Source organism: Triturus cristatus, chromosome 10 (assembly GCF_964204655.1).
Source record: "Triturus cristatus chromosome 10, aTriCri1.1, whole genome shotgun sequence".
Lineage (NCBI taxonomy): Eukaryota > Metazoa > Chordata > Amphibia > Caudata > Salamandridae > Triturus > Triturus cristatus.
Genome location: NC_140593.1, coordinates 1,031,219,673 through 1,031,238,319, shown reverse-complemented (window position 1 = coordinate 1,031,238,319; position 18,647 = coordinate 1,031,219,673). Strand labels below are relative to the sequence as shown.

At 41.5% G+C, this 18,647-nt stretch overlaps 1 protein-coding gene across 1 annotated transcript in view; it reads left to right on the top strand.

The window, feature by feature from the left end:
- Nucleotides 1-18,647, top strand: part of LOC146796475 (uromodulin-like) — a 435,032-nt gene that overhangs the window by 57,763 nt on the left and 358,622 nt on the right. The window contains exons 4-6 of the mRNA XM_085629080.1: nucleotides 1,442-1,597; nucleotides 13,439-13,677; nucleotides 13,824-13,946. Coding sequence (XP_085485206.1) covers nucleotides 1,442-1,597; nucleotides 13,439-13,677; nucleotides 13,824-13,946 — 518 coding nt within the window. The remainder of the gene's footprint in view (nucleotides 1-1,441; nucleotides 1,598-13,438; nucleotides 13,678-13,823; nucleotides 13,947-18,647) is intronic.

The following is an 18,647-nucleotide window of genomic DNA, read 5'->3' as shown; positions in this document are numbered from 1 at the left end:
TAATAGTGCGACCAACCTTGGCAAGACAGGATAGCAACTGCCAACATGATAGCAACTGCCAGTCTTCTCAAATCCAATGACTTGGTCAACATTCCGTTACTTTATTGCATCATCCGGCAAATCAGATCAGCAGGATCTGGTTAACTATACACCAGTTGCCAACTTCCTCCTCCTCTTTACCTTTTTAGGAATTATATGTTTCTTAATAGGATTTGAACAGATTTCTGACTTTAAGCTTGATCATAAAATTACCAAGATTTCCCAAAGAATTCAATGAAATTGTATAATTCCATGCTTAATCCACCAACTCCCTTGTTACTCCTTAGATTGTTCACCGACTGGACAATCCACAGAAATGAATATGTTGGTAATGTGCATTTAGGATGCTAGTTGAAATTAGTGGAAATAAGCCATGGTCAAATATTGACAGATTTACCATTAGCACCCCTCTCGGTTACCCTACATCAGTTACCTGTTAGGTGATCAGTTTTCCTGGTGGCAAAGTCGTTGCCTACATTAATGCTAAGAAAACTCTTGAGAAAGACCCACACCCGTGAGATTGGTTTAGAAGGGCAGCCCTGCTTGAGGTGGCCCTCCATGGTCATTCTACTTTTGCTCATTCTGTCTGGGAAAACCAAGCCAAGTATGGTAGTTTCCGACAGCAAAGGACGACAAACTTTCCACCTACTGAGGAGAGGTCCAATATACAGGGTAGAGTAGTTATCTTTTTCCTACAAAAATACCCTTTATTTGGAGGACTGTCATGAGGTAAAGTTCTAATAGGTCTGCAATGTGGTCTTGTCTAAATGGGCACCTACCCTGGAGGCAGGATAAAAGACTGCATGTCCGACGGCAACTTGTAAATTTGGGGTTAAATGAGGCCGCTTTATTTTTTGTTACATTCTCTATCTGGAATATATACTTAAAAATATCATTTTCCTGCCGTTATGGAACCACATATACTCATAGATTTTGAAGGGGCACATTTACGAGTGTTTCGAGGGTAGGAATGGCCGTGCAAAATGCTTGTGAGAAACCCAAAGAGGTCTGACAACGACAGGGTTCCCACTTCTAGGTACACACGTACTACTGTATAAAAATCCTGTATGCTAGCAGATTTTTTTAATGGTAATAAATGCAATTTGTGGTCAGAAATTAAAAAATTCCTAATTCTGTTCAAGATTCTAGTAATCCAATCTAAATTTTGGCTTTTTGAAGACCTCAAATGCACGTCAATGCTCACACTTGTTATACAATGGACTATTAGTTTGCACAATGTTTACGTTTGTATATTGCTATTTTTTCCAGAAGAATAAGGTACATTTTACTTTATAAAGGATCATGGTACTAATTAGATTAGAATACATTAATATAATTTCTAAGGCAGATTTTAAAATATTAAATACGTATTAAACACAAATTAACATTTTTCAATCTTCAGAGGGATCTTCTCTGACATATTTGGTTGATACGACGGGCTCTATGTCTGACGACTTACAGCAGCTTAAGGTGGTCAATAGCTGGCTTCTGGATAGAATACTAAGAAAGTTCCCATGTGGTGTTCGCACGTACACTATGGTGGAGTTTAATGACCCAGGTAAGATAGATTTGTGTTTTTTGCACTAAATTGGTAACACTAACAGGTCCTACTGCTCCTAATGTAGTTCAATATATATATATATATATATATATATATATATATATATTCTATTGCCTAGTTCTTAAGTGTAATTCTATTGTGCATATATGTTCTATTCATCAATCCGGGCTTTTTTTTGGCACACTCTACAACTGTTTGTATTTTAAATGCATGTTTATTCATCTGGCTGTTTCAATGTGGGTAAGTTGGGACTAGGGAGCAATAGAGGATTGTAATAATAGCTGGGAGATTGATTTAGGATGTGTACAAAGTGGAGGAGGAATTATCTTCACTTATTGACTTGAAAGCATACCATTGGTTGACTCTTCCATTATCTGGATTAATTTCTGCTCCCACAGGGAGAAAAACAAAGCAATACATAAAGTGGTCTACAAACCGCAGCAAGAAAACAGCCCTGCCATTACCGTAGAGCCATCATCAAGAGTTTGGGACAAGTTGGGCAGGCCAAGAAAGCACTATTCTGAAAAGGCTACTAGCAGCCAATCAGAATGGTCTAACCACAGATTCCAGTTCTGATTGCTTGAGGGCAGTCATTTAAAATTGTCTAAATGGTAAACTTGGAATGTGCACAAATTGTCCAAATGAAGTGCACCAGGTTTTAAGTGCGAATACCCGCAGCATGAGTAATTTGCTTCTGAGATAAACGCCCAATATTGTGTGCCTGTAGTAGTTTGTACCGAAGATCGGATTTGCAGGCAAATTAGAATGAGGACATTAATGTTTGTAATATGTGTGATATGATCAATCGTGTTGGACTCTCTGATTCTGCAAGGGTGGTGGTGCTTACTTGCAACAGTGTTGCATTAGTAGCTTAAAATAAAAGCTGCAAATTAGACCATATGTATGGTGCCAGTCTGTGTGTGTGTATCTGCAGAATCATTGCAGTTGTGGCTTGTGCTTTAGGGTGTCTGGGCTGTGCCCCTCAAGTCTGCAAGCCTGTTTTATCATTTTTCTTTAATCTGTTTATGAAAAACATTACTCCTGTGATACATCTGGGTCTAACTGACTTAGCTGAGGTCCAATTGAGGATTAGACAGTCAGAAAGTCACAGGCCAGTCCTGTGGATATGCCCATGTGAGGACTTTCTTTGGCAAGGTGATATCATTACAGAGGGATTAGCTTTTTATAGCTCTTGATTCACATTAGGAGAGGTGGTGCCGTAGAGGTGTATGGTGCAAAATAAATCAAGTATAGGTGGGCACTGTACATTGCAACCCTGCGTGTTGGGTCCCAAATAACTCATGGAACATTAGTCCACTCTTTTCACTTGAGTTAGACTACGATTACCATTGTATTCTTTATGTGATGACTGCTTGCAATTGGAATACTGGCAACCTCTGTGCAATAGTCCTTGGCTCAGGAGAGTACAAATCCACTCGGTTGAAGAGATGGTTGTTAAACAGGCATCATTTCATTGTTGCTTGGAGGAGTTTGACATCATATACATATCAGTTTGCAATCATTCCCTGGAAACAGCACACAGCTAATCCTCAGGGTTAGGAGGCACTTGCACTGTCACTCATGCTGCACTGCCACCAGGGATGCAAGAGCCTTATTGAATAAGCGAGCAACTGACGCTAGACCAAATGCTAATTCCTTGAAAAGCACAAGATATGGTGATGGACATCATTTATTGGAAAGTCTCCAAGGACCAGAAAGGCCAGAAATGGCCTATGAAGGATCCATCATAAAAGGAAGAAACAGGCTGCATTTGGTCACTTCCATGAATCCATGAAAGGATGACATTTTCAGTGAGATTATCAGCAACATCTGCTTAAACTGACATTTTCCAGACCTCTGCAAAAATACTGGAAAACCCTTGTCTTAGACATTCCTAACTGCACTTTATCTTCATATGTTTTATAGGTGGCTGTGTTGCTAGCATTGCGAATCCATTTGTATCCATTATTAAAGATGGCCACTCAACCTCTTGGAATGACTCCACTATTTTTGTCAACAAATATGGCATCTTAATCATTCTGCATCATATTAAACAGGTGCTTGAGTAAAGATTGCATTGTATAGGATGCTTAGATCTCTAAAATGATCAAAACTTTCAGGCCTTTGCAGGTACACTACATAGTCATTTCCTTCCAACTGCATTGGCTGGCATATTCCAGTGCCATTAAGGCCTGAACCAATAAATGATCGCTGGAATCTAACTTCCACACTCCCTAGTAATGCTGTCTCAGAGCCCTCCAGTTGAATACCTTTTTGCCTGAACCTCAGTTAGGTAGTCTTCTTAATGGTCTTTTAATTCTTTCAGGACTGTGGTGCTCCCAGCTCTAAGAAAAGGCAGCAGAACAAATTCATATCTGGCCATTCACTAGCTTTCTCTTCTGTGCACCAGCACTTGCTTTCATAACCAGTTTAGGGACAGGCAGGAGCATTTGATCACAAGCTCCAAGTTTCTCTAAGGCAATGACTATTGCCGGAATAATGATGTTCGTAAGCTCCCATGGAGACACCATCTTTTAGAGGGGCTGTGCAACCTGCTCTTGTTATCAGGTGTTTGCAGTTTCCTGTGTCCTCTTCCATCACTGATTTCTAATTTTGTGCTTATATTTTCACATAATACTTGTTATAGCAGGTATCCTGCATGGATCTGTTTTCGTGACAAGGGAATCCTGGCTTAAAACCTTTTTCTTGCAGTACACAACATTACAACATTGTGGTATCAGCTTCCCAACTGACTTAGCACAGCTTTCTCACTACCACCACGAACTGACCCTTTCCATACCAACAACTCCCATGTCAGGTAAGAGATACAGGGCCAGATAAACGACCACAAAAAAGGGTGGTGGTATGTACAAATGCTATTTTGCGAGTCGGTGACTTGCAAAATTGTGTTTGCGATTCGCTATTAGGAAAAGGTGTGCCGAGGGCATCCCTTCCTAATAGCTAGTCGCACTTGTATGTACTATTGTATGTACTATTGTTTTGCGACTGCAATTGTAGTCGCAAATCACTGGCAGTTTACCCTTCCCCTTTGTGAAAAGAAGCAAAAATATTTTTTAAAGGCAGGCAGTGGTCTCATGGACCACTACCTGCTCTTAAAAAATGAAACAGAAACGTTTCTTTTTTCTTTTTTAAATGCATCCCGTTTTCCTTTAAGGAAAATGAGCTGCATTTAAAAAAAATTTGCTTTATTTAAAAAGCAGTCACAGACATGGCGGTCTGCTGACCCCAGCAGGCCACCATCCCTGTGAGTGCCAGCCATTCCCAATGGTTTGCATATTGCGACCGGCCTCATGAATTTTGATGAGGCAAGTCTTTTGCAACCAAATTAGGAATTGCAAACAGAGTCTGAGACACCATTGTACATTCCAAAATGGAATGGTCCTTCATCTGGCCCACAATTCCGTAGCAGGGTTTTTCCAGTGGTCCACTAGATGAAAGACAACATCAACTTCATGATCTTTGGTGTACTTCTCAGAGTGGGAGTTAGTTGCATGCTGAAGCTATCGATGAATGGCGTCAGGTGAGTACATTCCAACATACGAATAATGAGAATTTACAAAATAATAATAGAAAATTAGCATTTTGCTCTATTGATCTAACTGCAACGGGGGCATTTACACCTGTTTCTGGCAAAGACAGATAAAAAGAGAATGCAGCTTCAGGTTTCTGGTCTTTCTTGTAAGAGGAAAGAGATAAAAAAAAAGATGTGTAGTGACCTGTCTCTACTGTGTGGATTCACCCTTATAGAGAGTAAGCACTAAGAAAGCCCCTTTGCCTTTAAAAACAACAACTTTCTGGCATAGCTGTATATTTATCAAGTGTGTCATCGGGAACATTTGGTTTAATGTACCAAAATCTTTCCAAGACATATGGAGCTTAGTGAGTGGAAGGAGGAAAGTTAAGGACAGCAATACACAAGAGTAGAACTCAGGCCCAGATTCACAAAGGTTAAGCGTGGGGTTAGCATTGCTGCTGAAATGCTATCCCAACACTAAACCTATTTGGGGATTAACAAAACAATGCTAATTGGTTTGCATAGAAAAGTAATACAAAGCCCAGCGAAATGCTGCTTTGCATCACTTTGCGCCAAGTGGTCATTACATGCGTGGTACATGGTCGTTCCCATGCAACCACCCATGCTTTTTGATGCTGAACCCTATCTACTAACATTAGTAGACAGTGTTTAGCACCAAGAATTAACGCCGCTGTAAAGCAGGCGTTAAAAGGAGAAATGTTTTCATTTGTCCTGTATTTTCCAACTTTGTATGTGTTCTGAACTGTGCTGCACACATACAAAGTAGGAGAAGCATTCAAGTGTGTCCATGCATAGTATTTGTTACAGTAAGGGTACACTTCCAGTGCAAAACCTATGCTAGACGCAGGCACGCACCCTAGCACTATGGCGCTAAGGTGTGTGCCTGGAGAATAGCAGCTGAAATCAGCGCTGGCGCTAGGGAGAGGGGAGGAGAGTGCCATATCTTCGTAAATATTTTCTGAATCTGGGCCTCAGTGTATTGAAAATTAGTGGTCACTAAACACCAATTTCTTTGTTGTAATTGTCATGGTAAAATACCATACAGTAGCCGGTTTTTGACTCGACCCATAACAATCAACATATCACAGACAATGCATTGTTACCCTCTCAAAAACAATAAAAGTAACACATTCACAAATACATAAGCAACATATACTGAAACATCTTGAACAACTATGAAATCCAAACCAGTGAAAGGTGATTCCCTAACGCAAGCCTACTGAGTAGATAGATCCATTAAGTATCATGGCTATGCACAGAAAAGTTAGGACATGAAGACCTTATGGAAGTCTTTTCAAGATGCCCCTATAGTAGCAGATGCATAAAATACATTCTTTCAAGATGATAAAACATAGAAAGAATCACCCAAACTAACAGTTCAAGGTTGATCATAGTAACCTAAGGGTGAGCTCTGTCTCATTGAGCCTAGTCATTCCTTTTTCCATTTTGATGTTTCTGACCACTTCCCTTCTACCTAAATAACTTTAATTACTTTTTCAAACTTTCACAGATCTGCAGAAAGTTGGCAAAATGTTCATAATCTGGAGGAAATTAAGAAATCTGCAGGGAAATAATAACTCTGCAAGGGACTAAAAAATCTGTGTTTTCCCCAAAAATCTGCTTTACATTTGGGGACTGTCCATACCCATTACTCCTATTCCTATTCTTCCTCATCATAGCACTCATACATTATAAATAACCCACCTGTCAGACAAGGATCAGTTCTACTAATTCAGAATATGCATGCCCTGCACTCCCAACGTGGGTGGCTTTTAAAAGGGTTGCATTTTAAAGATTCCCGAAAAATAAACAATTCTCTAATGATTCAAAGACCATTAGTTCTCATGGGTGGCTTCAGGCCTATGACTAGAAAGAGTAGTTTTAGGAATAATGTTGATTACAAGTAAATTATCCTGGAATTTCTTTAACATCCGTCTTCTTCATCTCAGTGCTTATAATTGAGACATACCAAAAGGGAATCAATTTGCACCCCAGTATGCATACATAAATAAGTTATGACCAAGGGTGACATATTATGTATAAAATTGATTAAAAACAAGTAATAAGGATGTTCCATTTGCAATCATATGTATAATGCCTGATCCAGGACGGATCACTTTTTAATCCTCAGGCATTAATGTGTTTGCAAATTTATGGTAGAAAGGCTATGTTGCTACACTGCAAATTACAGCGACTGGAGTTTCCACGCTAAGTGAAATGCTATACCCCTGAACGAATATTCACAGATTTAAAGTATCCTTGAGCTAAATGATAATGTGGCAGCTGTATGACCCTGGTCAGAAGCTCCATATGTGACGGACAAACTATTAGTTTTCCTGAGTTAAGTGAACATTTATAAGTAAATGAGGTCTAACCTTTTGACATCAAATATGTGCAAATGCTACTTCTCTGAAGTGCTCATACTCCTTGTGGACTATGAAAGGTGAGCAGTGGAATCTTTGGTAGAAATGAAATCCCATATACAACAAAAGAATTACAACATTTGGCTGAACTGTCAAAAATGTTTTTTCTCAGAGCAAGGAACTCCACTACCCTTTTCTTCTGACTAAGGTAATAAGACTAACCACTTCATTGTCAGAAAATGTAATATTCACTTTATTCAGGGATTTTAAAGGGTAACTGTTCGACTTGACCCTTCTTAGGGGATTTCCTTAAAATTGTTCTGCTTTTTTCCTCTTGGTTTTTGATGACTCTCATTTTGTAGCATTAAGACTCTGGGCACTTTCCCACTGTAAACGTGTTAAAACATGAGTGCCCTTCCTACATATGCTAGGAAGTGGTGCTTACTTGATTGGTTTAGGTGCTGCACCTGTTAGTGCCCTGTAAAAAGTTACACCACATACCCAATGCGGGTAATGCACTGGCTATTAGTGGGACGCAGCCCTGATTATTCCACCAAACACGTAACATGCCTGCCATTGCAGGCCTTTGGGTGCGCAGTTGCGCTTTGGCTCAGGTTACTATTTCTCACTCATTAGCCAACCCTAAGTGGGCCTTCCACGACCAGTAGAGAATCCCAAGGGTAAGCTCTGAGGGGCGGAGCAAGTGGGTTTGCTGATTCTCTTTTAGTGGCCTTAGGGCTCTGGGCACTTTCCCACTGAAAATGCAGTGTGATAGTGCGCACGCCCTTCCTACAAGTTAGGAAGTTGTGCTTACCTAATGGTTTTAAAACATGTCACAAGCCTGCCATTGCAGGCCTGTGTGTGTGCACTTGCACCTATGATGTTTTTAAACTTGTGCCAAGCCTGCCATTGCAGGCCTGTGTGTGCGCAATTGCACTTATACTCAGGTTGGCCTTTCTAAACCACCTACCACTAAAGTGCCCCTAGGGTAAGTCCTGATAGGTGAGGCAAGTGGTAGGTGAAAGGCAGGGCAGGTATACATGCGTGTTCTCTACCCAGGTAGTAAAGAATACCGAGTGTGTTTTCACTCCCTATGAGGTTTTCTCTTTACATAGGTTGACACGGGGAAATGGTTGACATTACTTCAAGCTGCAGTAGTGGCTTGCAGCCTCATAATGTTTCCTATCATTGGATTCACAATGACAAACCCTCTCCCGTGTTAAAGGTGGCTTTCTCCTTATTAGGTGAGAAATGCCACTTCTAGAAAGTGGTCATTTCCCTGCTCTAAAACTCTTTGTGTGCCTTTTAGTTTGACTCCATCCCACACTGGAGGCCAGGGGAGCCTATTTACATTCTCCAGCGACAGGTATAAACATTGGGCATGCAACTGGAATGGCAGACATCTGTCATTTGAGGGCCTGGCTGGATAGATTGGAGGGAGATGTTTTGATACTTGGCCTTTAGAAGCCAGATAGTGTCCTCACTAAAGAATATGATCTGCATTCCATGGTCTCATGTTGAACAGGACTGAAATTTAGGGGAGACATCTGTGGTTCAAAGGGAAACCCTCTGAGCCACCACCAACTTCAAAGGCGCACTACAGTATAACTACTGGTTCCATACTTCAGCATGCCAGAGATACACTTGTGGGGACAGGGGACCAGAGATCCTGGAACTGCGTGGTGCACACTGCCAGAAGAATCTATTGTGCACAAGGAGGATTACTGCCATTGGAAAGGACTGTGCGCTATTCCTGAAAGGTGGCAGGCCTGGGCTGACTATCTGCTGCTGTGTGGAACCCAGAAGTGTGCTCTCCAAGGGCTTGTTGGCTTGCCCCCTGTTATCTTGTGGAGGTCCCAGGGACATCAAAGGCCTCCTGCAAGGGACCCACACTGTCTACTTGTGACACCTGGAGAGGGGTGCCCTCATAAGTGCCCACATCGCCAGCTGGATCCCAACAGACAGTACAGCATGAGCGTGGAACTAAGAACTGTGCCTAGAGACTGGATTGCCTTGTGTGGAGCCTTAAAAGTATTGCCCACATCTAAGGAGTGGGACCCCTACATCATGTGAACCTCATCACGCAAAAGCATCTTGTTGATGGTGAGCGGATTCACAGGTTGCGGGATCCAGCGTGGCGCACTTCGTCGATCCTGCCACATCTTTCTCGTGTAAACCAAAAACATGGAGGTGTGACACGCTGACTGCATTTTCATTTTGTGCACTGTTTGATTCACAGGTTGTGACCTTCAGAGGTGAGGGCATACCCATAGTAGTGCCACATTCTACCTTGGGCTATACTGCTAAACTTTTGCCTTTGTGTTTTCCAGAATTGTCTGGTGCGACCCGTATAAACGCACACTTCACTTTTTGCCTCATTTCCAGGGAGGTACTGAGTTTGCTACTCTTTATTGTGTGTGACTGGAACTGTCTGGTGTGACTCGGAGCAATGCACACCAGACATTGTGCCTCATTTCCAAGGAGGTACTGAGTTTACGACTCTTCATTGTGTGTGACCGGAATTGTCTGGTGCGCCTCAAATCAACACACACCAGAGGTTGTGTACGGATTGCCTGGGTACTACTTTGATTGACGTGTATCTGACAGGGTGCCATCTTCTACAAAGAGGCTCCCCTGCCTCATTCCACATTCCGACATTGTTGCTTTTGTGCTCTCAGTGTCGCAGACCAACTGACTTCTTCTCACCCGGCCCCTGATGACATTGTGTTGCCGGGTAGTATTGCCCGGATTGGGCCTGGGTGGTGAGAGTGATTGACTGGGCAGATGGAACGCTTCCAAGAGCATGCGAAAGTATGTCAAGAGACTGCGTGCCCCCCGTGCTTCACAGAACTGGTTTGGTGCTGGAAGGCACATTGTGGAATCATTTGAGTGAACGACTATCTCCCTCACTGCACTTCTGCTCCGATCCTGAGTGTGAACTTCCCGAGTGGTGACCAAACTCCCTATTTGTTGACTGTCTTCTAATTAGTCCTGCACATATCCCACCTTCTTCCCTGGGACCCTGATTAAGTGTGACCTCAGCTGTGATCGGCCTAGTTTCAGGGAGAGGGTATTTTATCTCCAACCCATGGGCGTAGGATAGTCGGGAAGAGGTGAAGTGTGGAGGAAGGTTTGGGCCACGGGATCTGCACTGTACTATCAGTTGACCTGCCTGATATCAGTTGCTTCGCATTACAGTGCTGTGTGCGTGTGTGTGCGAGTGCACTCCATAGGGACCTGCCTGACATCTGTGGTACCGCATATCGTTGCTGGGATTGACTGCATAGAAAAGGGACAAATGCACAGGGAAACTCATGAGTAACCCAGCTGCAAACAGTCACCTTTCTTCTAGCTCCGCTTGTCCACACACTTGTTCATAGAAAGCCTTACTTGCAGCCCATTAATTGTTCATAGAACCCACTAAGTAACGTACAGTGATGTCAACATCCTGAAAATGCTAAAGCACTATGTGAAGATAATCTAACCACTATTTAGCTAAAAAACATTTTTGAGAAAATTTGCAGTACTTGCAGCTTGATAGATGCCTATATGGATGGATGCAGAGGGGTTCAGGGAGACCTACCTATTCAAGTCCTTAACCAACACACACACTCTCAGGAGAGCTTAACCGAGAGGGGAAGATGTAAAGTCCAGCAAAAGATCTACTGTCTGCCATCTGCATAAGAAGAGAAAACTAAAGGGCCAAAAGGGAACTATCTAAATTATTACACCCAGTTCTGTCCTGAAGAGAATAACTACCTGTTCTATAAGGTCCTTATTCTCTCCACCCTACTATGATAAGCTTGTTAGCTCAGCTTTACTCATTCTGCCCAGAGTCATAACTGGAAAGCCGGTATTGACAGAGTACTTAAAATGTTCTCCCGATCTGTTAATTTAAGCAGTAATTAAGCATCCCCACAAAGACTGACTGAGGTTTTACAACAGGGAAAAAAAATAGAAGAACATGCCTTCTAGAGATACTTCTCAACCAATCTTCCCGGCAGCCAATGGCACAAACATCCAAAGTGTTGCTGAACAGAGCTGAAGATTTCAGTAGCACCACCTTAATCAATTGACTGTAGATAAAACACTAATGAAAATAATTACTGGCTGCCTTTGAGATTAAAATCTGGGCTTCAAAATCCTGGGACTTTCTCCTCCATTTTGCACCCAAGAAGGGGGGTTAAAAGTGGGGATACAGTGGTGCCTGTGGAACTGTGATGGGCACACTACTGTTTGGCCTTGTGATTCATTTCCTCCCTAAGACTCCCTGAGGTTAGACCAAATAAGAAAATTGCATTTTGAGTGTAGAGCCAAACCCCAGATTGGTGCAAAACTTTAGAACATTTAGATCAAGATCTAAGATTGGTACAAGGGGGAAATGTTCCATTTGATCAATAAGTTGTGTTCCTAATGACAATGACAGACATAAGTCAAGTCCTCTTTTCTGATGTTTGTGGTGTCCGATCATGCAGGGGTACCAATTCTTCAGATATGGGTAAACAAAATGCTACAATTGTGCATGAGCAACAAAGGGTGCCAATATGTTTGAAATGCATAATGATATATCTTCAGGATGAATTAAAATATTTAGATCTGTGAATGTTTGCCCTTCACAACCACTCTTAGAAAATTTGATGTGAGCAATGGATGGGGAAAGGGAGGTATATCAATAAGCTCCCACGAGAACCTAGCAGAATAATAGTCCAGAGGTGTACATCATAACTGTATGGTCCTGACATACAAACTCATTTTTTGCATCCAAGGAGGACCTCTTCCCATCTATAGAAACAGTAAACTGATGGAATTCACTACAATCCATTCCCCTCCTGATCTGACATGCCAATAACAGTGCTGGCCTTAACATTTTGCATATCAAAGAGCAGACCAGCAAACCATACAGCAGAGCTGCTTTATACCATTCATACAAAGGACAGGTATTGCCCATAACCCTTAACTCTGGAGCTGGGAATAGACATGATACTAGACTCTCTAGAAATAGGCTTCATGGCTTACAAATATGGGACATATGTTATTCAGATCTCAAGCATGAACCATAGGTAACCTCAAAAAAGACGTTCTGTGTCATCCAGAGTACCAATGACTAATACAAATGAGGGATGATGTGCTTTCCTTGATGATACCTAGAATTTCCTTACCTTAGAAATGGTACCAGAAGGACTCTCGTAGAGAGGATACAGATCACTGATGCTGCCACCTCTGAAAACATAGAGAGGTGTTTCTCTTTTTAAACATCTTATGGTCTGCATGCAAATTAACTCCCAGTGCTCAAAATCTTGAACCATGCGAAGATCTCATTGCCTTCATATGGCTACAGTTTTCATCCATGCCTATTGTGGGCTATGTGCCCTGTGACACAAGTGGGGCTCTGTTTCGATCATGAGAAGTGTGAGAAAGCTGGGGAGTAGGAATTGTATAGATCCCCACATATTCTACACTTCACAGATATGTGAGGAAAAAACCCCATACAAGGCAAGCCAAAAAGAAAATGGCTTCCATGTTTTCCTTTCGCTGGGAGAGCTGGTCACCCCATGCAAGTGGTCCATTCAGCCTTACTAGAGAAAGCAAAACTTCAGAAATGACATTAACAAAGTGAGTCTAGAATCTCAGCCGAGCAGTTGTGGTAAAAAAGCAACCACTGCATGATTCTGAGAATGCTAGCCTCATTGATAGCATCTGTGTCAGATGTTAGGGTTAACATTTTCACAACTAGTAGAATGGGGCTTTCTTGGAGATGGGATCCACATTGTTTCTCAGGACAGATATGATGAAGCAAGATTTTCACATATTATATATCTTGAACGGTTCATTTTCAGAGATAAATCAATATAAGGTCGGAGAAGATGCAGTGGCACAGTCAATATATATCATCTATTGATTTTTTTTCCTTTTATTCAGGTGTTGGTCCCAACTACAACACAACTTCAGTAAGCGAGTTCTCCGCCTTCTTCAATAATCTTGATGCAATTGGCGGTGGTGACTGTCCGGAACTGGCAATTCAAGGGCTTGAACTGGCTCTGATGACTTCTCCGCCTCATTCTTTCATACTCGTTCTCACGGATGCTTCTGCAAAGGACTATGATGACCTTGAGAAACTGGATCATGTATATTCATTGATAAATACTACACATTCCCAGGTATGGCATTATGTCCTTGTTTTCTATACACAGTAAATATACATATAGATATTTATTTAATTAAGTATTCTAACCAGACAAATTTCGGTTAATGTCAACAATATAAATCGGAACATTTTGATTATGACTCATTTTGTCCCTTCCAGATTTTCTTTTTGATTACCGGGCTGTGTTATGGTGTAAATGATCCTCAGTTCCTGGTGTACAGAGACATTGCAGCCAGCAGTTTCGGGCACGTTTTTCAAGTGGATGTCCCAGATTTGGAGAAAGTAAGTCGATACAAGCCCCTGCAATATATATGTTGTTTTGCCTCTCTGCTATTTGAATGTTATACTTATCAACCCATTTAGGTGAATGATCTGTATAAAAGAACTAGAATTTAGCACTAAAGTCATCTTACAAGAACATTTTAAATCTACTATTTACCCTCATTGGCTGCATCTTTTGTTCCAATACTTCCTCACAATGCAATTTCTCCCTTTCAAGATGGATGACTCGCCTTGCTTCACAAACAGAATCTAGGCTATATTTTCATTTAATCCCTTATGTAGCATGAGGCATTTTATTACTCATACATGTGGGAGCAGAACCGTACCTAATATTCTGGGCACCCTCCCCAAAACAGAATAATAATTATAAGTAATTGAGACCACTCAAATATTGAGTCGTAAATCAGTGAAACATTATAGAGTTTTAATATAAAAATTCGCAAAATCAAGCATTACAAAATAAATGCCATAATAGCTCAAATGCAAAGTTATACAGAGTAATCAGAAATTAATCCAAGTACCAAATGAGCAGCAAAATCATAAAGAAATTGAAAGGCATCCCTCATGATAAAAGAATATCTTCCAAAAATCTAGCTCACTCCCAGAATCATGGATTTCTTATACAAAATTCTTGTATAAGAAAATACAGAAAGAATGGAATCACCTTGGCATTATCGGAAGTAGCAACTCTCTTGTCCTCATCTAACTACATAAGCAATATCCCATTTTAAGAAATGCATCCAGCATCTTCCATGTTATTAACATACAGAGATGTTCAAAGTAATATGGAACATTTCAACAATGATACTTGTTAGACCTATCATCCTCAGGGTGGTCTTCCCCCAAATGTTTTGCCTTCTTACCTCCATCTTTGGTGCTGAAATTTGTTATTGTTGGCCTAAGGGCTCTGTGCACTATACCACTTCTAACCATTGTTAAAGTGCTTGTGCTCACTTCCCTAAACATGGATTGATTGACTTACACCTGATTGGCATATTTAATGTATTTATAAATCCCTTGTAGAGTAATATACCTTATACCCAGGGCTGATAAATTAAATGCTACCAGTGGGCCTGCAGCACTTATTGTGCCACCCATTTATGTAGCACCTTGAAACCAGTGGCGGCTCCCCGAAGGAGTGCTGCGGGGCGGTGGGGTGGGACAGGGGCGTGGGAGGGGCAGGGTGGGGGGTAGTAAACTCCAGCATATGGCTGTACCGAGTTAAGTACATAAATAAATAAATAAATAAAACAAATTACATTGCACTTGCTGCAACCCAATCGGCGATGCAGCATGCGCAATGTAATTTGTTTTATTTATTTATTTATGTACTTAACTCGGTTCAACCGTATGCCAGAGTTTACTAATCCCCACCCTGCTCCGCCCCCACCCCACCTCACCGCCCAACAGCACTCCCTCGAGGAGCCGCCACTGCTTGAAACATATCCTAGGCCAGCCACTGCAGCCTGAATGCAGTTTCAAACTGCCATGTCGACTTGGCATTTAAATCCCTTTGTCAAGTCTTAAACTCCCCTTTTATTACTTGCAAGTCATCCCTAAGGTAAGCCCTAGGTATCCCACAGAGCAGGGAGATGTGTAATTAAAAGGTTGGGCATGTACTTTTATTTTTTACATGTCCTGGCATGGAAAAACTCCTAAATCTGTTTTTCACTATTGTGAGGCCTATCCCTCCCATAGGATAACATTAGGGATTACTTATTACATTTAATAAGCTGTAATTTTCAATTGGGAGCAGGTAGCTATGTCACGTTTAGTATCTATGGACTTGTAATGATAAATCCTTTTTAATGGTAAAGTCATACTTTTGATTACAATTTTGAGAATGAAACTTTTAGTTGGCATTTTCTTTCCTTTAGCTTTTGTGCTTGCAGCATGTCTTGGGTCACATGAGTGGGAGTAGCTGACAGTTAGACTTTATGAACTCCTCTCAGACAGTCACACAGTAGAGGGATTAAGTATGCCTGAATGGGCCATCTACTGGCAGGATGGAGGAGGCGGAGCTGAGCATAGACCAACTTGCAACTGAATAGGGTGTGCTCTACCTTCACACAAAGGACCTCAAACTTAACCCTTTCCCCTGGAGCCAGCTTGGAGACAGGGCAGGGTAGGTGGGAAATTCCATGCACTTCAAAGACCCTTTCTAGAAGTTTCTCCCTTATTCCAGAAGAAGGAGACAAGTATATATGAATAAGACATACGGACTCACTCTTCAGTGCACTCCTGGACCTGCGGAAGGCCTCTCAGAGAATTGCCTGCTGCTGTGCATTCTGTAAGACTGCTTTGCTGTAACTGGACGGACTGCTTTGCTGTAATTGAAAGGACTGCTTTGCTGCCTGGAGCCTGCTCCAACCCTCAGAGGACAGCCCTGCTGTTTAGTCCTGCACTAGCACCTGCACCCAGGACTACCAGTATGACTACAAGGGCTTGTTTACTGGCCTCCTGTTCAGAGCACTAGAGACACAAAAGGCTCCCACCCTCTTGTCCTGAACCCCCAAGAGGTGTCCCATCAATCATGGACCCTTGATTGTACCGCTAAAAGTGACCAGATGGCCAAATTCCGAAACAGAGGACTTTTTGGGCCAAAAACTGCTCTGAGAACAAGAAGGAAACCAGAACCAACCTGCTCGCCTAACTGCCCGAGGTGCATCGCCGGTCAGATTGACTTCCGGGCTTTCCCTGCATTCTTCGCTGCAGCAGCAAATCTTTTACAGTGGTCCTTTGCCAAAGGGGTATCCGGCCTTGTGGGACTGTCTTCAGCTACAGCCCTCTGCCTCATCCTACTGGAGATTTTTGGCTTCTATTTCAGAGACTAAGTCCAAATGTAGAAATCTTTTCCGTGACTTTGACCCCAGGTTATCAGACGGCGATGTTCCCTCCTTCAAGCACCTCCTGCATCCTTGCCCCGCTGAACTTTACCATTGCAGAACATTTTTTCTGTATCCAAACTGCACTCCATCGACTTTGAACCAGTCTTGCGAGACTAGATATTGGCAGGTGGCGCTTTGATCTTTCAGGAGTTTGTTTTCACTAATAACTTCAAAAATGTATAACTCCGGTTCTGCTAATTGGTCAAATAATGTATTACAAATGTACTCTATTTTTTTTAATTGGTTTGGGATGTTTCTTGTGTTGTGTTTTCACTTTAATACTGTTTGTGTGCTGCATAAATACTTTACACATTGCCTCTAAGTTAAGCATGACTACTTTTGTGCCAAGCTACCCAGAATCAAGCACAGGTTGATATGGTGACTTTTTGTGGTTCACCCTGCAAGGGAATTGTCTGGGGCTCACATCCCATACACCCAACAACCCTGTTTCTCATAATGGTTCACAAAATTAAATAGAACCAGGTCCAGCAACAGAACTACAGAGGAAGGGCCTTAAAAAATGCAACAATCAGGAACACTAGCAAAAATCTACTACATTAGCTTGTCTTTGTTGTGCAGAACTTGCGAGGAGAGAAGGTGCATAGGGGAACCAGATGGGAGAAGGTGAATATAGGAGTGAATGAGAGAACTGCTTCAGAACAGCATGCATACTATCCATGGCACTACTAAATTACATTAATAAGCATACTTCCATATATCATATTATGCTTGTTTCAACTGCAATCACATTAGTTCATCACTTGCATTTTGGAGAAAACATAAAAAATATTATTAATTTATATTTTTTTTCAGAAAAAATATAAACCCATAAAAATAGTAACCGATACACAAGACTTTGGAAGAAACATAAAATACCATATATGTGCGGGTTGTCAATGGGTTGTTTTCCTCCACAGGTTACAAAGGACAAGTAGCGCTGGTCAGAAATTTCTCAAACAGTAACCAACATGCTGTATTCTTTCCCTGGTGACCAGTATAATCTCCAGACGTGTATCCATACATATCAGCACTGTACATGTTCTTACGCTGCCTAAAAAAGTGAAATTCATTTTTGTCTGGGCCCTTCCTCTATGTGCTAGCCATAGGTACTCACTTAAAATTAGGGACTAGATATATAAAGATGATGAATAGTGATTTCGAAATAGTTATTTTATCTGAATAACTATTTGGAAACTGCTATCCCTTATGTATGAAACTTTTTATTTCAGACTTACGATTCCTAGTGGGTCGCAATGAGACCTACCTCATGAATATTAATGAGGTAGGTCGCAGTTTGCGACCCATTAGGAAAGCCTGCTTTCACAGGGTTGGTGGCCTGCTGAGGCTTGCAGATGACCATGTCTGTGCTTGCTTTTGAATCAAGTTTTTTTTTTTTAATGAAATGTAACCCGTTTTCCTAAAATGAACACACAATGCATTTCAACAACAACAACAAAAAACTTTCTTTTCATGTTTTAAGAGCAGACTGTGGTCTATGGGACACTGCCTGCTCTTAAAATGTTTTGATTTCCATTTTCAAAGAGGAAGGGGTCCCTTGGGGACATCTTCCCAATTGCAAAAGGGTTACCATCCGCTTCAAGGAGTAGTTAAAATATTAATATTTTGCGACCGTAATTCGATCGCAAAACATTCATACATTCCATTCAGATTCAGTATTTGGAAGTGACACCCTAAACGCGCCCTCTCTAAATACCTCATGGCAAACACAAATTGCAATTTAGTAAGGAGTTACTGAATCGCAATTTGTGTTTTGTACATATGTAAAAGCATTTTTGCTGTCAGAGACGGCCTG